This window comes from Oculina patagonica, chromosome 4, assembly GCF_052425735.1.
Source record: "Oculina patagonica isolate OP01 chromosome 4, crgOcupat, whole genome shotgun sequence".
Taxonomy (NCBI): domain Eukaryota; kingdom Metazoa; phylum Cnidaria; class Anthozoa; order Scleractinia; family Oculinidae; genus Oculina; species Oculina patagonica.
This window is the reverse complement of record NC_135761.1, coordinates 48,568,972-48,590,869: the sequence shown is the minus strand read 5'-3', so window position 1 is coordinate 48,590,869 and position 21,898 is coordinate 48,568,972. Positions and strand designations below refer to the sequence as shown.

Sequence of the window (21,898 nt, the reverse complement as noted above, 5' to 3'; positions counted from 1 at the left end):
CGCCATTCATTAGCTGTCTTCGGTGTCACTTCCTATCCACGAGCATCCACGAGTTATTTGAATCCGTGAAGAACATTGTGTAGGGAAATTTGCTTCGCTTTTTAAGTAATTTTACAGTTTTAACACATTTTAAGGTTTTAGCGTCTCTTTAGAACGGCATGGCCGGCCGCGGAGGACGAGGGGCTGCGCTTTTACAGGTAAGAAACGCCGATATAAACAGTGAAAACCTCGCACAATCGACTCCTTTGTCAGCAGGCTACAGCTGAACTAAAACAGTCCATGTAAACAAGACATACTGAGCTCACAACAAAACATTGAAGAAGCAGCCAGTTCTGTTTCTAGCTTCTCCAGGTTCTGTTTGCGGGTTGCACCGCTAAGATAAAACTATCTTTACTTCATTTCATAGCGCGCCAAACAACATGACCTTTTTCTGGCGAACTGTGAGGTTGTGTTGATGTGAACCAAACTTGGTTTGAGATTATTATTAGCCAACATTGTTATTCAAATGCGGGTTCTTATATAATTGTTTTCGATTCAAAAAAATGAGCATTAACCACAATAATTTGAAGTAAATACCCGTAGTTCTCTAATTTGGCTTAAAATGTATCTATTCGTGACAGAATGTCGTGAATCTTGCACAACGTTTCTGCTTTTCCTTGGGTCACAGATAACCCCTGACGTCACAGATAAGGAGCTGCACCCTTTGGAGATCGATTTTGACCTTTAAACTCGATCTCTGGATTGTTTTTATTTTTAATTCTTTGTTTATTTTTGTTAATGTGTTTAATTTTTTTTACTGATAAAATTTTCAAGTCCTGCCATAATAAGAGTGAAGACCAACTGCGTTACGTTCTTCCTGGCAGTCAAACTGTTTTTTTTTTCAATGTCTTATGTTCATTTTCATATTCTGAAACAAAACGAAAATAAAAATCAAACTGGTTTGAAAAAATGTTAAACCAAAGATATATTTAAACCTCAACACCCCCCTGGGAAAGAACTGGGATATTGCCATATGTGGGCTATATATTCTAGAACCAATTTTCTTCTTTTAACATGGTGAGTGAAAGGTGGAATTGTTCTTTTTTTCCCCTTTTTTAGGCACTTGAGCAACCAGCAAGACCACCAGGCCAAGGTCAAAATGGAAGGGTAAGAATAATGTTACATTGTATAATTACCGCCATATGAATTAAATTTTATAATATTCAATGTATAAAATCAGGGAGTCGTTTTGTTTTGCACGTGTAGTCTACACGTAGCTAAAGGAAGTGTCTTCCTGCATGTTGTGTTTTAAATTTATCTGTACCAGGATGTACACAAGGGTTATTTTGGCTAGGAGATCACACAGAGATAGACACCCCCACCAACACTAGGTATTTCCTTTCACAAGGTCTCCTTTAGTGGAAGTGTAACTGTGTTCAAACATGCATTCCATTTTGTTAACAGAATGGTCAAGGACAACCCCCTCAACAACCTCCCTACCAGGGTCCACCACAACCTGGGCCTGCTCAGTATGGTCAGCGGCAACCATACCCACAGCAACAGCCCTACCAACAACAACAACAAGGACCAGGTTACCAGCAGCAACAAGGCTCGGGTTACCAACAGCAACAACCCTATCGTCAACAACAGCCTCATCAACAACAACAAGGCCCAGGTTATCAACAGCAACAACCTTATCGTCAACAATCCTATCAACAACAACAACCACTTTATCGACAACAACAGCCCTCTCAGCAACAGCAACAGCCTTATCAACAACAACAACAACCCTATCAACAACAGCAGCAGCCTTATCGTCAACAACAACCTTACCGACAGCAACAACCACGACCTCAACAACAACAACAACAACAGCCACAGTCTTTCCAGCAACAGCCCTATCGCCAGCAACAACCTTACCAACAACAACAGTCTTACCCACAACAACAGCCATATCAACAACAACAGCAGCAACCTTACCAGCAGCGCCCCCAGTATGGTCAGCAACAACAGCCTCCGTCACAGCAACAAAACCGTCAACAAATGGCGCAGGGTCGACATCAACAGGAGCCAGGTACATTGTTTTGGTGCTATCTTTTGGTCACAATAATAATGACATGCCTTGTCATGTGATTTAGGATCTGTTTTCAATTTGTTCAATTTTCAAGTCTGTATTTTGAGGTTTGTATACCTGAAAAAAACATTTAAAGTGATATGTTATTAGAGAGGAAATAAAGGGTGTTTCTGTACCATGTAAGCAATGTTAGTAGTTTCTTAGAAGTAAATGGAAAAGTTAAATGGCACTTGTCCAAAAGAAGAAAAAGAACACTAATGGCTGTCAATATTTAAAGGGGGATAGTATAAAGTTTAATAGTTATTTCTTTTCTTCAGTTACCTGTATTTTTTCTCGCAAAAATATTTCTTTTTTTCAACTAAGTATTGTATTTTTTTAAGCTGGGCGTGGTCAAATGTATGGACGCGGAGGGCCAACAAATGGAGGCCCAGCCCCATCTCGTGACCAGCAGCCTGCTGCAGCTCCACCTCAGTCTCAAACAGCACCTTACGGAAGGGGTATGTGTACAAGCAAGTAACTAACATTTGTGGTATAAACCTCCACTCATGTCCCCTTAAGGTGCCTTAATACAGTTTTGAGAGGGCAAATCAGTGCAATCTTCAACTCTCTTGTACAATCTCCAGAAAAGTTTTTGTGTTTTGCTGCAGCCGCAATGGCTGCAAGCAAAACACATTGAGAGCTGAAGTTTGTGCCGTAAGGTGTAAGGTGTAAGTGCCGTAAGGTGTAAGTGCCGTAACAGAGGAGAAATCTGAACTACCGATGTCAATCAAATCCATGAACAAACAAAATCGAAACCAATGAACCGTAGCGCTGATCGCATTCGAAGTTACGGGCCAAAGTATTCGAACGCAAACCACGTTGGAAAACAGAAAACCGATTTAAAAGTATATCGCATTGGGAAAGAAAACAAACTGTGGCGCGACCACTCCAGTTTTATGAGAAAATTATTCTGCAGTTTTCATCATTTACGAAAAGAGCGAAGACTTGGAACCTCGCCGAAGGTCATAAATATTTTCTCCAAAGGACCGGTTAGTGCACAGTTTGTAAACTTTCGCTTTGAAAATAAACTTACCCTCACCTTGTCTACACTGTCTACAGCATACTAGTACTGTATTAACTCTGAACTTCATATTTTAAAATAAAATGTATGAACGTGTAACTTGTCACGCAAAGACAGCTGGAAAGGAATATACCATGCTGGTAGGCTGCACCGCTAATTGTAGCTGTATTCGAGCTATATAAAAGACAGCTAGAAACGAATTAATACTAGTAACATCACAATGGGAAAGAAACTTATTCAGTGGTGCACACCGTCGAAAACAAAGAAATATTAAAGGAAGTTCTCATTCACCAGATTCACTGCATCAGATGCAACATTCGTCAGTTCGTGTTTAAATGCGTGGCGACCAGTTTGTTTACTAGTTATTAAAAAATAATACGGTCTTCATTTAATAAACAGTTCATCCTTAAATTTCAGCTTTTCTACGACTGACAGGTAGGTACTATAGTATAAGCCCCGCTAAAATAGCTGGAAAGGGAAAGTTTTTTGAAAAATGAATTTTTGACTGCCAGACGCGCTGGCGCCACATGTTTATTTTGTGAAGATTAATTAAACGCCGTGAAAAATAGAATTTGATGTCCAGCGAGCCACTGCATCTTCGGCTACGCAGTCCTCAGTGAATCCTCCAACTTCACAAATTTCTAAAACTTTAAGAAAACGAACTTTCGCAGAATCAAAAATTGGTCCTTATCGATCTTCCGATCTTGTTGTGAAGACACTGAAATTCGACGAGTGTTCATGCGTGAAGGGATGACTGACGAATGATAATAATTATTTGTAAACTTTCGCTTTCAAAATGAACTTTGCGTTACGTTCAACGCCGTCTTTCTGTTGTTGTACGCCGGTGCGCGTGCGATTATTTATAATTTCTGAATTTTGCATATTTAACTCAGGGTGACACAACAAGTTTGTTAAGAGTTAGTTGTTCCAGTGTTTAATTTGGGTGAAAGTGGTTAAAGAACCACTGTCTTGTCACTAATAAATATATCACATTGAGTTCTTATAAGGTCAATAGATTCTGTCTTTTTCGTTGTTGTTAAAACGCTACCATTGTGACAATGATTCCAAATACAACTAACGGTAACCAGTGAGATAACGCCACTAAAAGAATCACATTGAGTTCATTGAGATTTTTTTATAATGTTAAGAGTTACTGTTTTTTATCAAAGAGACAATCATGTCAGACATTACGTTAACTTACTAGTAATTAAATTATGTTTGCTGTCTTTGATTTCAACATAACATTGATCAGTAAAATTATCAGGATTGAATTAACACAAAGTGACTACAATATAGTGCAATTATTAACCTGCACACAAGTGACAGACAATAAAAGACGTTGGATTTCAATCTCGACTCACTTGTCTTTCATCAACATGTTCCCTAAGACTTTGCTCTAGCAGCAAAACACATGGACCCATTGGGGCCCTATTTTTTTATTTCTCTTATCACTATTTGTTACATCCTAAAACCATCTTATGCGATATTTGGAAAATACAAATGCTAATAAACAGCTTAAATGGACGGCCGAGTGCTTGAGAGGGGACTGGCACTAGTAGTTTAAACGGCGTTTTTCTCCAAATCTACCCGTACGACTCTACCTCAAAATTTCAGAAATAAGAAATTGGCTTTGAATTATCATTCTTGCAAAATAATATAAAAATCTGTAAGACAGATTTTTCGCATTTAATTGTGAAAGTTTCAAGATAGGTTGTACGGTAGGTTTTCGAGAAAATCTGGATCAAAATCTGGCTTTTACGACCTCCGAAGTGAATCAAATTGCGCGTGCGAGCGCGCGCTAATATGATGCCATGCATCGCGAGCGATAATGAAAGACAGATTTAGAACTTCTCTGTCGGTTGTTTATCCACCATTTTGTCGTTTTGTTTTCCGTCCCAGGTTTCATGACCTATCTGAAAGTATTTTTTAATTTTCTTTTTTATACAAATTTGGTAAAGCGCGGTAAAACAGATGGAACTCTTTTTCGTTTCTGTTTAAAGTTGCTAGCGCCATTTTAGTCCGCGCGAGCAATAATGACGTCAAGCAGAAAATCGTAGCGCGCGCTATTGAGCCACGTAAAAACTGTATTCAGCCACCTTAAAAGACTTTTCTGTGGCTAGGACCACTTATTCGTTATAATCAGTCCTTCACAAGAGGAGGTCGTAAAAAGTGATTGTTTTTTTTCCTTTGTAGGTGGTCAGGTTGGAGCATTTTACGGCAGAGGTGCCCCGCAACCATCTATGCAGGCTCCTTATGGACGAGGTGCAGCAACAGGGGATGCCCCTCCACCCCAACCTCAACCTGCCATGCCACCAGCCTCTCCTGTACATCCTTCAGTTCCTTATGGACGAGGTGCAGCAACAAGGGATGCTGCTCAACCCCAACCTCAACCTGCCATGCCACCAGCCTCTCCTGTACAACCTTCAGTTCCACCAGAGAGACATCCTCCACCTCCACAATCACAGCCAAGAGGCCCTGAGGTACATTGTCAGTTTAACATTCTTGAGGCTCTGGGAATGAGGTCATCTCAAGACAATTTTTATTTGATCTTCATATTTGTAATTTTGGCTTGTTTTGTTAATATTCAGGTTCCAGCAGAGCAGATGTCAAGAATGAGAGTGTCGGAAGCAGATAATATTCCTAAGACGTATGTTTTAATGTAATACACACTCAACTTATTAGCTAGAATGATAGCCTGGTTCAGGCTTCTCGTAGGTGTTAACCAATAGATTTCTGCTGCTTGCTGGTGGCTGGCACGGCAAAAGTAGCCACTTCTTCTAGCTTGAAATTACAAGACTGTTTGTGCAAATGGGTTTAAAATTATTACAATAGGCCTTTTTGTTTAAGTTGAGTCTAACCTTATAGCTTAAACAGGTTGACCCTGGCAGCAAGGATGGTTAAAAGATAAAGCTTCTGCAATTTTGAGTCAAATAAATGTTTCCACAAGAATTTGTTTATTATACATGTTAACTGTATGTTAATTTTGTGAGAAAGAGATGCAAGTAACACTCTGTGCCTCTAGATTACTCAGTGATGGGGTTCAATTTTTCCTCTTGCAAGATAAATACAGTTATCTCTTTCAGTCTAGACCATTCAATATGCTGTGACTGATCATTTTAACTGTAACATTCATTGAAGCTTGTAAATAGTAATGTACGTTAAGTCTGTTGATGATTGTTGAAGAAAGAACTCTCGCACTTGCAACGTTTTTAATTCAATTGCTTCATTTCCCATTTGTTTAACTTCTATTTTGCAGTCAAAAAAGTGAAAAAGGAACAGCTGGAAAACCGTAAGTGAATTTTTAGCAGCTGTTTTATCTATGAAAAACCTTATATCAGTACTGTGGGCCGGCTCAAACTGCTTCTGCTTTTGTTGTACTACTCTTGAATTCTGTAATTCATAGGTTTATCAATATTATTGCAAAGCAGTAGATAATTTCCAAGTAATTCCAAGTAATTTGATCTGTAAGTTATAATAGGGCCACAAATAAATTGGTAAGTGAAATGACATGTGTTAATGACTATCAGATATAATGAAAAAAGCTGTCGTTGTCGCTGCATTTGGTTGCCCCGCCCCTCAACCTTTTACAAGCCAACTCCTGCAAGACACATTATTGCAAGTAGCGTGATTTAAATGTCAGATTTCATTTCATTAACTGTACCAAAGGCAGATTTGTCTTTGCAAAATGCAAGCAATAACTGCAAGACATTGCATTTTCTTTATCCTTAAAACTGCAACCACTGTTAATTATTGTTAAGTAGCATTTGTAGCTAAATGTTGTTTTCTTCTTTTGTTATTAGGATGTCACTGAGTGCTAACTTCATCCCAATCAGATTTATAGAGCGAAAGATTTATCAGTACCATGTCACTTACAGGTAAAACTAAATTCAGTGTAGTATTCTAACAAACAGGCAAAGGGATAAAATTTCCAGCGTCCTTGTGTTTCGTGTCTTGTTCAAATTTGTCTGTGGTTTAAAGTGTTTCAAACCAGTTTTTTATGCATTGTCTCTTGTAACTTACCATAATAGGAAATAAAGGACATTAAGAATCAACTAGTTAATATAATTTTAATCAAAGATAAATTCTTTTAAATGCATGCCTATGTGCTTAAATTTTTTCTTTGCTCTGTACAGTAAAATCAAATTTGGATTGGCATTGCACGAGGTTAAACATTAGTTAATTTGGCAGTTTTGAATCCACACAAAATTGAAAGTGCCAATTCACTCATTAGAAAACTCTTTAACAAAATAATGCTTATTCTTAGTAAAGATATATTCAACTTCTTTTAACTAGACAAAGGTTTCAAAGAATCTTGCAACTTTGTATTTGGTAAAACAACTAAAATATAGTAGAATAACGTCATTCAATTTCAATCAAGAAACACTGAAAGTATTAGAACTAAATGCAGATTTATCGAAAGCTGATTGGTTTTAAAAATGGTATTCATTTCAGACAAATTAACAAGAAAAAATTATAACTGTTGATGTTTTACAGTGCTTCTGCAATATATATTTTCTCAAAATAATTTTCAACAAAAGCTTTTACTAACTTGCCTGCTGGGCATGTAAGGAATGAAATCCACTAGCCCTGGCTATCAGACATAGACTTCTTTGCACACTATACAATGCATAAGATCAATATTTTTACTGCACAGGTTAAACAGTGAAATTATTTACATTTGCTTCTCTTTTATTTACAGTCCTGAGATTGACAGCAGAAAAGCAAGATATGGGCTTTTAAAGAGCCACAGTGACATTCTTGGATCTGCTAGCGCCTTCGATGGGTCCATCCTATTTTTGCCAAAAGAATTGGAAAAACCTGTAAGTGGATGCTTTATTCAACACTAATTTATGAATGTCTCTGAGCTAATTACTAAAGACGATAATTTATTTAACAACAAACAAACTGTAAAATGATCCAGTAGTTAAAAAAAATGGAACGGTCACTTGAGCAACAGTGTGCTTATTTTCTGTCTTAAAATTGTCTGCAAACATTTATTTTTCTCCAATTGGTCCAATTGAAGGCGTAAGCGCAAGAAACGCACTTTGTGTTTTGGCCAAATTGAAAATTCTCACAAACAACTCCAAATTTCGCACGCAAGTTCGTTTACGTGTGCTCAACACTGCCCTGTATTTAGTTTTGCTGGTCTTTCCTTCGTTTTCGAAAAATAACACATGCAAAAAGACAAGGTTTTTGCTTGTGCGGCGTCTTTTGACTTTTCTTTTACAAACGATAAACAAAGGAAACCTTTTGTTTCTCAAGACGATGAAGTCAGCTAAATTTTTAGGGTTACAGTCCTAGCCCTAACGCAAAAGGTAACCCCAAGGCCGTAGGGTCGGGGTTAGAGTTTCAGATTAGGGTTACAGACTTAGCCCTAACGCAAAAGCCTAGCCCTAACGCAAAAAAAAAAAAAAAAATAAATAAATAAATAAATAAAGTTTAACACTAACCCCAAGGGATTAGGGAGTTAAGCCGTTTCAAGTTAAGTTTAGGATCAGAGTCAGCCTCAACCTTTTATAGATCGCGCTTTTAATGCAACTAAGCTTTCACGCCAGTTTGCTTGCAGCTAGCTTTTCTGCAGTCTGCTTGCGGTTAGCTAGTTTTTGTTGTTTCGGGCAAGACTATTTTACTCTGTTTAGTGTTACCGTTAGCTGTAATTTGCCGAGGTGAAAGTGAAATAAAGACTGATTGTTGATTGAATACGCTTGCTCGTGTTGTCACATTATACTAGTTTTGCTTTCAGTTGAGTGCCGCCGGCTTGCTCTCACTTCTATCTCCACTCCTTACATCATCACACATCTACAAAATCCGGCGAAAACAAGATAAACTAAGGCACGAATCGATTGATTGATTTATTGATTGATGAATATTAAATGAGACACAGAAAATAATTTTGCGAGGGAACGTCCCCTGGGGAACATATAAAGAATTTTTTAAAGTCTAAAACCAGGTCACTTCTCGGCAACTTTGTCGCGGCAGAACCCAAGCGGACCCTGTAAACCTCGCGTTGACGAAGTTCCCGGCAAGAAACCTCTTGTTTTAGACTCTCTGTGCGGCCAGGCTCAAAACTACCTTGTTTGCAACGTTTTTTCCGAAGCGCTAAACAGCGCTGTTGTACAAAACAAAGGCAGAAACATCACTCAGTTCTTCGAGCGATGCTGTAAACTTACGGGTATTCAGACTTAATGATGTCCTTCAACCACCTGGCAGCCGCACTTACGCTAAAACTAACCAAAGGCTTCAAATGATTTTCAGGAACAAACGGCCATTTTTTTTTTCTCTCTCTTTCCTCTCACGTGACACCTATCAGGTGACATCGCGTCACAATGTGTTATCCAGTCCTTTTCGTAAAGCGAATCCTCAAAATGGTGGCTAAGGAACTAAAAAGCATGGCTCTGACACGTTTTTCAACCTCCCCGGACAGTTAAATAACGCTAGAAGGAAAGATTTACACGCGATGTGTCGAAAAACTCATGCTGCTGGCTGACTGTGGAGAACGTAAGCTTTGCAAAACGCCTTTGTTCTTTGCATACGTAATTTCTAAAAAACGAAGCTAGATTCAGCGAATTTGAATACAGATCAATGTTAAGCACACGTAAACGAACTTGCATGCGAAATTTGGAGTCGTTTGTGACATTTTTTTAATTTGGCCAAAACACAAAGTGCGTTTCTTGCGCTTAGGCCTTCAATTATAGATGATCAAGTTTTTTGTTGTTTTTTGTTTTTACCACAGTCCACTGTTTTAGAGTCTGAAAGAAGAACTACTGGTGAAAAAGTCACCATAACTGTTACCCTCACAAGAGTTGTCCCCCCTGATGACTGCTTACAACTGCTGAACATCATTTTCAGAAGGTAGAGTCACAATGTCTTTTGGGTGGGGTAGGTGGGGGGGGGGGGGTCAGTGTAGTTCTTCCAAAGTGGACCAAAAGATTCAGTTTGCATGTAGGTGGTCATGTAGTAAAGCCTGAAAAAAAGCACTAAAACTGCCATAACGAGTTAGCCTGGTATACAGGCTTACCAGCGCAATATTCAGGCTAACCAAAGTGCAATTCATGCTAACTGCAAGGCAAAGGGCACTTTGGTTGGCCTGAATTTGCTCTTGTTGGTTTCTGTGTGATTAGCTCACAATAATGGTGATGGTTTTTGCATGCTTCAGCAGATTTTTTTTGTTTTAGCCGTTATGCCTTTGCTCGTTTTAGTTGTTGTTCGTTGTGTTGTTTCAAATTTTGGTACATGCCATATAGATTCTCACACAAAGTTTGAACTTTAAAATCAAGATTTAAAAGTGATAGGAATCCTTAAATTAGAAGTGTTGAATCAGGTAATACCAGTACCTAATTGACTGCAAGATTTTGTTCTCCTTTCAGAGTTATGAAAGTTCTTCAGCTTCAACAAGTGGGCCGTTATTACTACGATCCCAAAAGGCCTGCCAGCATTCCACAACACAAGTTAGAACTTTGGCCAGGCTACATCACTTCTATTCAGTGTTATGAAGGTACACAATTTGCCTTATGCTACAAACAGGTTCAAAACTGTCTTATATTTTCCCCTGCTTTCTTAAAAATGAATGATCTCTTTATAGGTGGAATGATGCTGTTGTGTGATGTGTCACACAGGCTTCTTAGGACAGAGACGTGTTATGATTTCATGTGAGTGACCTAAGTTTTTGTTTGCGTAGATTTCTGTTAGTTATCTGTGATTGTATTTTTGGGGGGCACAGTGCTGAAATCCACTATCTCTCTCTCTCTGTTGAGGCCCTGTTTGGGTAAATTCCGATGGGCGACACGGCTCTGAAACGGCGACATGAAGGAGCTGAAATGATGACGAACAACAAGATGCTCTCGAGAAATTACATCAGCAACAAAGAAGAAAGCAAAATCGACAGCGACATTGGCGCTTTTTTAAGCGGCTTGTAGGCAAAGTAGCCTTTGCAGGTTTACCCTTTTATGTTCCATCTTGCACTTTGAAAAGACTATTCTCGTGCATTGAAGGAATGCAATCTTACGCAGGCAGAATAAGGGAAACACGTCTTAGCTACTTCTCTCTTAGTTCCTTGCCCCCTGGTGGGGGATAGGGCCGGATGTCGGATGCCGGATGTCCCCAGACATCCACTAGGGAGGTGACTTATTCGGAGTCACAAAAAACCTCTACGCTGTCCCAGACCAGAGTCAAAATCTCACTCTTTGCCAACAAATCTAATTGAGAGATCCAAGAATAGGGAATATTTGGGCGACAGAATTACAAGAATGCATTATTTTGTTTTGTGCATTCTGGACTCGAACATTGCCGATATTATCAGTGGCTATATGGATGATTTGGAAATTCCGACAGCGACATGCAAACCTTTTGAATTTGTGACGTGAAAAGGTTTGAAATTCAGACAGGGGACATAAAGACCCCGCTAACAGGGCCTCTCTGTTGTGTTCATGAACCAGACTATCTGGCAGTCTTGTATGCATGTTCTCTTGGCTGCTGGTCATTGTGTACTTTTTTTTCAGAGTGACACTGTTTAGTTCCAACATTTGAGATCCCTCTGACTGGTTTTATTTTATTTTTGTTGTTTGGCAGGAATGAGTTATACTCCAAGAGAAGAGACCGCTTTGAAGAAGAATGCAAAAAGCAGCTAGTGGGAAATATTGTTTTAACAAGGTTGGTAACTGCTTTTCAGAACTGTTTATGTTTTTATTCCTGACTGACGATAAATTGTAGCAAGTGTTTATCTTGGCATTCATTGAGTTTCATTGAATCTGTCATTGACTACTGATTTAAGTTCTCAAATTGTTACTTGCACTATGATAGCCCATGTTAAAACTCATCAAAGTCTGCCTGTGTTTCTGTTATCTGCATTTGGGACTCCATAATTACCATATTAAACATTGTATTGTATTATATTGTATTGTATTTTCCCAACTAGTAGTCAAGTTAGATCTTATTTGAGGCTATTTTTTCATTATTTTTTTTTTGTCTCAAACATTGCCTTTTGACAACTGGCTTACTTTAGCAACACAGTCAGATGTGCACCTGAACACTTTAAATCACAATAATTAATGTGCTTGTAAGCAGCAATGTTTTGGTCCTTTAGCTGATTTGCAGTGCTTGTTTAGACCCTGGGGTTTTTCTTTTTTTCAACTGTATAAGAATTTTTAAAATTCACAATAGGTACAACAACAAGACATACAGAGTCGACGATGTGGCCTTTGATCAGAACCCTCAAAGTACATTTACATTTCACACTGGAGAGCAGATGTCTTATGTGGATTATTACAGGTACATTTACCTTTGTTATCTTGAGTTGCAGGACTATTTAGCATGCTTTCCGGTAGTCAGAACTGGCCGGTCAGACTGGTTTATTCTAGAACAGAGTTCCATTATAAGTCAGATTTGTCCTGTCATATCCGTCAATCCATAAATGTTATACACTGTTGTGGTGAATTTGTGGGAAAATGTTGTGGAAAAGGCCCAATTCATATTCAAAACCAACAGACCAACTGCCAGTTCTGCAGACTGAAAAGCACCGTTAGTTCCTTCATTGTTTTTGTGTCTAGTGCGAAGCGCAGACACTAAGCTATAATGCTAAAATTTTTCAGTAAGTACTTCATATACGGCAAATTATGACGTCATACTAACCAAATTCCACTGAGATTTCTAATACGTGACAGCGTACACGAAGTATTTTACAGAAATGCTTCTCTGCATTATAGTAATCGATAATCACTCGTTTTGCCTTCGTTACCCCTTCATTATTCCTTCGTGAACAACTGATGAAAACGTAGAACAAATGGAACAAGTCTAATTTGAGATAATTGAGACATTAATTACATCAACAAACGTCAACACAATGTATTGCGCTAAAAATAATAAATTCTGGGACGTTTGAAGACTTTTGTCTCTTCATTAACGTTAAAACTGCCGTTAACAGACAGCACGCGCAAGACCCTGCATTCAAATGGGATGAACGTTGACTTTGCTTTCTTGTGACAGTGCAAGCGCGCGCTTGCGGCAAAGATGCATTTTAAATTAATTTAAATGTACACGCGCATGCTGTCTGTCTTCTACACTGTTGAAGCTAGAATCCTCTACAACTATAGTCTATGCCGACAAAAACCTAATAAATGCACTACCGTGACCGAGCAATACAGTAATGCACAAAGCTCAATAAAGCTCAGCACTAGACACATGTACGCAGTGCGGACCTATTTTTATTTTTCCTTTCATGGAAATTTAAAAGCTCTGTTACAGGTAGTGAGACACTGCACAAATTTATGTGGTGCTGTGTAATCATTTGAGTTTTTTAGGTGGAATCTTTAACATGCTAGTAGCTGTAAGTGGAGTGCCGCTTTAAAAAAGTTCTATTTTATTCTATTCTATTATATTCTATTTAAACATCGTCAGAGGGAAAGAATTGAAACTGCAAAGGGAGCCATCTGTTTACCCAGATTTTGCATATCCCATGTCTGATATATTTTTTTGTGGGTCAAAACAATGGTACAGCAATAACTGTAAACTAAAGTAGGGATACACTTAAAAGCAAGTGTACTTTATGCCCTACCTTTACTAATGAATTTTTCAACTACTTTTTGATGTTTAGAAAAGTCTACAACAAAGAACTACAGGATTTGGAGCAACCGCTGCTTGTTCACAGACCAAAAGACAAGGAACAGCAGAGGGTGAGTCATGTTGTTATTACTCCAATTTTGAATGGCAGTTTAGTTCTCCAGTGTTATTTATACCATGGATGCTATTTAATGGCCTTACCCAGCCACATGTTTTGTCCTGAGCCATCACTGACTCTCAACGCCAAACAATTTGGAGGGGAGTCGCATAGATGGGTGGATTAAGATGGGGATAAAGCTCCTTATTAAAGACCATGTGTTCACTAGCACTTGACTTTTGCTATGATAAATTATGTAAAATATATTAGTAGCTGGTCAAAATCGGCTAAAAATAACAGTATTCTAGTTATTTTCTGCTCTGTAAGCCAAAAATGTGTACCAGCTGAAATAGCCAGGTTAATTCCAAAGTGACTGGAAGTTTTTGTAAATTTTACTTTCAGGGTAGAAAGCCAGGATTGGTGTGCCTGATACCTGAACTCTGTTACATCACTGGACTTACAGATTCAGTGAGACAAGACTTTCGAGTAATGAAGGTTGGTATACCTTCCATACTGGGATCAGGGCTCATTTGGGTCCTGAAAAACCTGGAAAGTCCTGGAATTTTATTGTGGCACTTTCCAGGACTGGAAAGTTCTGGAAAGTTCTTGATATCTGTTAAACTCAAATAACAAATAAATTCTCGGAACTAACATTATAAGAAATGTATGGCAGACAGTAAGGAGAAAAAATATAGAGATCTTGGGAGTGAGAAAGCTCATTGGAATTTTAGAGTCCTGAAAAAGAACTGGAAAATAGTTTTTGAAAAAGGGTACGAACCCTGTGAAATCCTGTTGTTTGTGACTAACTAATCTGAGTAATATGCTGTATGCATGGCCTTTTCTGAGTTCTCACAGATAGGAGTCAGTCATGTTGGGATTTAATATGGAAATTCTCAATTTTTTTCCTCACTTGCCTTATAAGTTAATTTATCAATTAAGTGATATGCCCACATCAGATAAGCAAAAACTAATATTTGTTGACTAAAATGGAAAATCCCCTGGCCCTGGATTGTAACACTTGGCTTTTTTTTTTTATATTTCTTTAACTTTCGAAACAGCCCCCAAAAACTGTTTGATTATTTTTATTTACCACTAACCAATATTGAGAGGTTTCTACCAAAGAAGAGAATGCCCCATGTGTTCTCAACAAACATGGCTCTCCTATACTAAGGCACAAAAATGGTGGTAATTACCGTATGTTACTTGTGGTTTTGTAGGATATTGCAGCACACACCAGAGTAAGCCCAATGCAGAGACAACAAGCTATGATGAAATTCATTGACAACATCAATTCCTGTCCTGAGGTAAATCTGTGCATCTGTTGTTGTTGTTGTTTTGTTGAAGTTGATTGGTAATTCTGCCAACCTAATGACTGTGAATGAGTCACTGCTGGAGAGTTTTTTTTTTTTTTCATCCTTAATAATTTTTTAGTGCACACATGTGTAGATAGGATTACTTGATGTGGTCATCAGAGCCACACGAAGGTCTTCCCACTTACAGATATCACATCAACTAATAATATTTTTTTGATTTGTTCTCCAATAGGCTCTTCATGAACTGACATCTTGGGGAGTTCAGTTTGATAAGACCATGCTCAGAGTAAGTTGACAAACATAATATCACAGTCCGAAGTACGTATGCTTGTTCAATGGCCTTTCTTAAACTAACATGCCCAATGTCTGTCAACTAACAAAAAAGGTTTTATGGGCACAACTAATATGTATTTTTGTTGCCATGGGTTAATATACTCTTTGCACAAAGAAATTTTTAAGTCATTTTGTGTTCCCCTTTCAGACTGAAGGTCGTCAGCTGCCATTGGAGAAGATTAACCTTGGAAGCACCTCGTTTCAATCCAGTCCTCAGGCAGACTGGGGCCAGCAGGCTGTCAAGGAACAAGTTATTACCCCTGTTCCTCTTCGTAACTGGTTGGTACTGTATGTGAACAGAGACAAGAGCAAAGCTCTCGAGTTTGTTACCATGATGAAAAAGGTCACTCCAGCCATGGGTATTGAGGTAAGAAGTGTCCTGTCAATTGCAACTTGTCGGTGAACCAATAAGCAAGTTATTCTACCAAGTTAAGGTCACTTTTCACTGCCACTCCTGCAAATAAGTTCCTCCACATCTTAACCTCCCCCTTCTCTTGCAAAAAAAACCCTATATTTTACAAATCCTGTGACCTGCGTGAACTCTTAAGATGCTGCTTAAGCCTTTATCTTGCTGTTTAGTCAATGCTTTAAAAATGTAGTGAAATTACCAGGGCTGAAAATTGGCCTTCTTGTGCCAGTATATTCATGAACAAAGTAAGAAATGTATAAATAATGTCGGGGAGTATGCTACTTAATTGCCTACTTAAAGTACAAATAATTTCATTCCTACCTGAACATAGTTTGCGTAAAGAACCACACAAGTAGCAGCCTTCTTTAAATAGTTTCCAACATCACTGCTAACTTGCTTGTTATTGTCTGTTTTGTTTGTAACAGGTATCTCAACCTACAATGCTTGACCTCAGAGATGACAGAACTGAAACTTACTTGCGAATGATCCGAGAAAACCTCAACCCGCAAACTCAAGTAGTGGTGGTTATCTTCCCCACTTCTCGAGATGACCGTTACTCTGCCATCAAAAAGCTGTGCTGTGTGGAAAGCCCTGTTCCATCTCAGGTAACACTGTATGCTCCCAACCTCTTCCTCCTTCTTTTTCTCCACCACTATCCCATAATAAGTCTCTTGCTTTTTTATCATCGGCCAGGTTCATTAATTTTTTTATTTACTTTTTTTTAATTTTTTGAATCACTAGGCTATCAATGCCAAGACAATTTCACAGCAGAACAAGCTTCGAAGTGTTACACAGAAAATTGCCCTGCAGATTAACTGCAAACTGGGTGGAGAACTCTGGGCTTTGGATATTCCATTGGTAAGTACCTAATCAGAATAGTTCTTACAGAAAGCAACTTCTTTTTAAAGTTGCACATGTAGAACCCTGAAAGTTAGTTTTGAAAAAGTGAATGCCTGCAAAGTTGAAAATTTTATTAGCTAGTGTAGGAGAACATTCATTTGGATTGTTGGTCATTTTGAAAACTTTATATACACTGTAAGTTAGCTTTGGATCAAAAAACTGTTTTTATTAATATCCTTAAACAACCAATTTAGGGTCGCTCTAAGTGTCCAGGAGAGTACTTTGCTGTGATTCTGGACTAATGCTCAAAATGTTAGTTTTTTAAAATTTGTTACGGCAGTTTATTCAACTTTGTGGACTTAATGTTATAATCAACTAAGCCTTGCCTTGCCTGCCAAGGAAGCTCAACAGTTTTTTAGAAACTAATAACTTTATCACAATAATCTAATACAATTTTGATGTATGACTTGTCAATAGAAAAGCCTGATGGTGATTGGTATTGATGTGTATCATGATGCATCCCGTGGCGGCCGATCAGTTGGTGGATTTGTAGCAAGCATGAACAAAAGTCTGACCCGCTGGTACTCAAGAGTATGTTTTCAGTCACCTGGACAGGAACTTATTGATGGGCTTAAAATGGCTCTTACTGCTTCACTGAGGAAGTATCATGAGGTGAGATATTGGCTTGTTGCAAAGCTGTGCTCTTAGAATGGTTGCAGGGTGCTCAGCTCTTAAAAGCTGAAAGACAAAAGCAAGTCGCCCTGTGGCACCAGGTTCTGCTTGAGCACAGCTCTGTGTTATGTTTTATGCAGCCTGGCTTTTCCAATCCAATGGTTTTAAACAGCTGAGTTACTCATTCATGTTGACCCTTTAGTACAGTGTACTTAGCATAAATGGATGGTAATTACAATATTACTTTGTCAGGGATGTAGCTAAGAAAACACTAAGCTGGCTCATCAACAAGCCCAGCTGGCTTTTCTGGCCTTGGCAGCTCTAAAAGTTAGCCATAGTCTTTGTTTTCGTGTAAAACTTCAGCCGGACTTAAGTTCTCTTTCAGCCGGTGAAATTAGCCGGCAGCTGGCCCTTAGCGACATCCCTGCTCTGTTACCTCTCCACCTGAATGGGATTCTTGTCCATGACAAGTTTGATTTCATGTGTAATGTTTTATGTAATCAATCTCTAGAGCTGTTATTTTAAAGCTTCAGTGATTGATCTATCTGTCTGTACATAATATTTGTTAGGTTGCCAACACATTATTTGCTGTTACCCTTTTTGTACTCCTGGATGGAAAAGCATCTGGCATAACAAAGCACCATACATATCATAAAGCCACCGCTAAAGCTTAATTATGCTTTGCTTGCCCACTGCTTATACTTAACTTTAATCTTGATGGATGAAACAAGCCAATGGCAGTTTTATGTGTTCACTCCTCATTGCATCTTATGTCTTGTGTTGTTTCCACATCTAGGTAAACCACACCTTGCCAGACCGTATAATCGTGTTTCGTGATGGTGTTGGTGATGGACAGCTAAGAACTGTTGCTGGTTACGAGGTGCAACAGCTCTCAGAGTGTTTTGCTTTGTTTGGTGAAAGCTATGAGCCTAAGATGGCTGTTGTAATTGTGTCAAAGAGAATCAATGCAAGGATCTTTGCGTCCCAGGTCAGTGACAGCCAATACAAACTAACCAGCATTTATTTAATCAAAATGTTTCCATTATTTAACGCCTGCGTCGCACATGTAGGTTGGGTGCCAAGTAACCTGGGGGCTGGAGCTGCCGACCCCAAACCCAGGTAACAAGAACACCCCGAAAGCCTGCCACGAGCCCCACCCACCACACCCAGGCCCATCCGAGCACCCGTCACACTGAATGAAATTCAGTGGAAAAAATATATATATATTTATTATATGTCTACAATAGTACGCGCGCTCTGATTGGCTGCTGAGCGGGCATTATTTTCTTGTAATGACCGGGCATTATGAAAATTTTTCTCGGCTCGACGGTTTTTTGAGTTGTGAGTTAAAGCTACTAGCGAGGGGGCAAAAACAACAAAAAATGCCGACAAAATAACTATCTTTTCAATAACTGAAAAGCATACCGATACTTCTTTGGTATGCATATGAGCGACGAAGAGAGCGAGAGCGAGTTTTACCTCCAGTGTTCTTTCCCATGATTATACTCTTTTTTTGAATAGTGCTTAAAGGCCATATAATAAATAACTTATTAACCTCGTCCGTTCGGTCATTACAGGGGAATCTCAGACCTCAACCTTGATGTATTGACTGAGCGACAGCGAGGTCAATACATCAAGGTTGAGGTCTGAGATTCCCCTGTAATGACCGAACGGACGAGGTTAATAAGTAGTATATATTCGAAGTAAGCCAGAATGCCTCGAGCACTAAACTCAGTGAAGCTACGCGACTCAGTGAAACTACTAGCACGTGCAACGGCGCACGCATAAGAACGCGGCAGGTAACTGCTGACCACGAGAGTGCCGGAAGTTGCCCGCAGCGCTTTGACCAGAAGTAAACGCCATGCATAGGAATTGCCAGCCCGCGAATGTATGCTAATAAACGCCAAGCCACACCAACGCCACGCTAATGCCAAGCTAACGCCAGACAACTGCAGAACAGCCACAATTAGCTCCTAGTCATTAACTAAGTTAAATAATATATTTAACCTCATTTAATTTCCCTTACACCCTCTCTCTCAACACAACCCATTCAGTGTTATCTGTACAACCCCATGAAAAAAAGTATGGAATTACAAAATGTATGTGAAGTGCCCCCCGCTCCCTGAAGTGTTCATTTTGATAAAAAGGAAGGGCAAGTGCTGTTTCATTTATTGTCATTATGTGACACTAGTCACAATGATAGGTGACATGTAACTGGTCGTTTGCTGTAAATTTCCCCACTTAATCTTTAAGGAGTTGTTGAAGAGACCTTATTTACAGTTAACGCTTAATTGTATCTGCAGAAGTGAGTTGCAGTTCAATGATTGCTATTTTGCTTGCAGGGAAATGGACCAATGCCAAGACTGGATAACCCTGGTCCTGGAACAGTACTGGATCATACTATTACAAGAAAGGACTGGTAGGTATTTGTAGCATTTGGGTAAAATTATCACTATTATGGAAAACGAAGACAGTGCTGTTTGTTGAATGCCACTGACCATTTTGGAACATAAGATCTGCAAACTTACCAATAATCATTTACAATGGTCTTAATCTTCTTTAGAACTGTAGCTTCTGTCTTACCATAGCAGTCTGAATAAAAAAATACTTTGTCAGAGCTTCACTGAAGAGAACACTGAAACCTTAACTCAGAAGTATCACCTCCAACCTCTCTAGATTACTTGTTAATTTTTTTTTTTGGTGTCCACACTCTCAAACTTATTAATAATTCATTCATATTTCATCGACTATCCAAACACCTCAGTTTTTAATCAAAAATACTCTGCTGCGCATTGTATTTTTAACTCTCTTCTCTGTGTTTGGATATCCTGATGAAACACTGCCTCTTCGTGTTTGATATAATTTTATTACCTAAAACGTTTGATCCTTTCATTACTTGTGGTGATTTTTTATGTTGAAATCAGGAGTTTTATATTCATTGTTTTTGTAGGTATGACTTTTACCTTATCAGTCAACACGTTCGTCAGGGCACAGTGACCCCAACTCACTACATCGTTGTTCATGACAAGTCTGAACTCAAACCAGACTACATGCAAAGGTAAATGCAACCAACTTTTCCTCCGTTAAAAACAACAGACTGTAATGTAAAACACAGTGCAAAACGATCACATCAATAACCCCCTTGGTGTATTTATTTTGCAGATTGGCTTACAAGTTGACTCATCTCTACTACAATTGGCCTGGCACAGTAAGGGTGCCTGCTCCATGCCAGGTAAGTTAAATAAATTATGGTTAGTTTTAGAAAATCGTGCAGTGCATCTCTGGATCAACTGCTGCTTCTAGACTTGTTGGGACGAGTTAACTGGCCAAATATCTCGTTTAATTTTGGAGGGTTTATATACATTGAGGCGTGGGGGGATTAGTTTCGGATGTCAATTTGCATGTGGCCCATGGAAGGACCTCATTAGTGGAGCTTCAACTCTATTTATTCGCTTACTTATTTATTTGTTTGTTTTGTTGTTTTTGTAGTATGCGCACAAGTTAGCATACCTGGTTGGCCAGAACATCCACAATGAACCGTCACACGATCTCTCTGATCGTCTGTTCTTCTTGTAAATCAATTCTGTCGTGACAGAGTCTCACGTGCATATGGTACTGATGACTGACAAATTCTCCTGTTCAAGTAAACCGTTTGAAGGACATCTGTATTGTACTGGCACAGAGGCCAGTTTTCTGCATTTGCAATTACGTAAAATGCAGTAGTTCAGTTGTTTGTTTTATATTTATTTATAATAATTAGGCTATATTGTTCTATCAAAGTATGTCAGTGAACAAGAAAATTTTGAGAATAATAAATAAGTTTTATTTTTTCCTACCAAGAGTAAATACAGCTTAGTATGAAATAATCATATATTTATAGCCGTTTGTCTGTAGGTATACGGGAATGATTTTCTAAAATAATATTTAAATTTGTCAACAGAAGAGGTTCCCTTTCAGATTTGTCCATTAACCCTTTCAGACGCAAGTTTGACATACCGTTATATTCTTGAAACCTCCGATAGCGATCCCCACAAAAATAGATTTAGCTCATCAAGCTAAAATTTAGTCTGAGGCATTTTTCCCCAAAGTAAAAAATAATAATAATTAGTATGAAAAAAAAAAAAAAAAAAAAAATCTCTTTAAATAAAGTTGTCGGGGAGTTTTAAATTTCTTTAAAGGCAACATCTGTGATATAATTTCTTCTAATTTGTATCGTTACAATTGGTTCACGGGAAGATCTTTTCAGGTGTTTATTTGGTGATTTGTGAAGCGCTTGCTTTGTGTTTTATAGTACAGTCGAACCTCTCCTTGTGGACTCCCTAATAAGACGGTCACCTCCCAATTACGGACACTAAACTTTATATGAAAGAGACAAAAACATATATAAACTCTACCTCTGTAATACGGACACTCTTGCCTTTCCCCTTGGTGTCCGTATTTAAGAGTTCAACTGTAATATAAATATTTTTCAACGATATATTCCTTTTTATCTCGACAAAAATTCAAGCCATTTCTATTTGATTTACATATGGTACGCGTTTTGGCGGGTTTAGCCGGTGAAATTTTC

At 38.6% G+C, this 21,898-nt stretch overlaps 1 protein-coding gene across 3 annotated transcripts; it reads left to right on the top strand.

The window, feature by feature from the left end:
* The first annotated feature begins 20 nt into the window (after positions 1-20).
* Positions 21-21,166, top strand: LOC144652505 (piwi-like protein 1). Of its 3 annotated transcripts, none has more exons than XM_078512527.1 (28): positions 21-197; positions 1,099-1,146; positions 1,444-1,630; positions 1,832-2,053; positions 2,434-2,550; positions 5,307-5,593; positions 5,702-5,760; positions 6,370-6,402; positions 6,914-6,988; positions 7,813-7,933; positions 9,847-9,965; positions 10,481-10,608; positions 10,696-10,762; positions 11,682-11,762; positions 12,273-12,380; positions 13,702-13,780; positions 14,167-14,259; positions 14,982-15,068; positions 15,310-15,363; positions 15,559-15,777; positions 16,245-16,424; positions 16,561-16,677; positions 17,137-17,331; positions 18,128-18,319; positions 19,674-19,750; positions 20,282-20,389; positions 20,494-20,563; positions 20,821-21,166. In XM_078512527.1, the coding sequence occupies exons 1-28, from the start codon at positions 159-161 to the stop codon at positions 20,905-20,907; spliced, it is 3,249 nt and encodes a 1,082-aa protein (XP_078368653.1). In that variant the 5' UTR covers positions 21-158; the 3' UTR covers positions 20,908-21,166. The 3 variants fall into 3 exon arrangements, with proteins under 3 accessions (XP_078368653.1, XP_078368652.1, XP_078368651.1); XM_078512526.1 differs by having other exon boundaries at positions 1,444-2,053; positions 5,307-5,414; positions 5,505-5,593; XM_078512525.1 differs by having other exon boundaries at positions 1,444-2,053.
* Positions 21,167-21,898: the final 732 nt, after the last annotated feature.

Excerpts from the sequence above, each read along its gene's own strand:
- LOC144652505 (XM_078512525.1), top strand. The coding sequence starts at position 159 with ATGGCCGGCCGCGGAGGACGAGGGGCTGCGCTTTTACAG. Across the intron at positions 9,966-10,480 it reads CTGAACATCATTTTCAGAAG|AGTTATGAAAGTTCTTCAGC; the intron begins GTAGAGTCACAA and ends TTCTCCTTTCAG. Across the intron at positions 10,763-11,681 it reads GAGACGTGTTATGATTTCAT|GAATGAGTTATACTCCAAGA; the intron begins GTGAGTGACCTA and ends GTTGTTTGGCAG.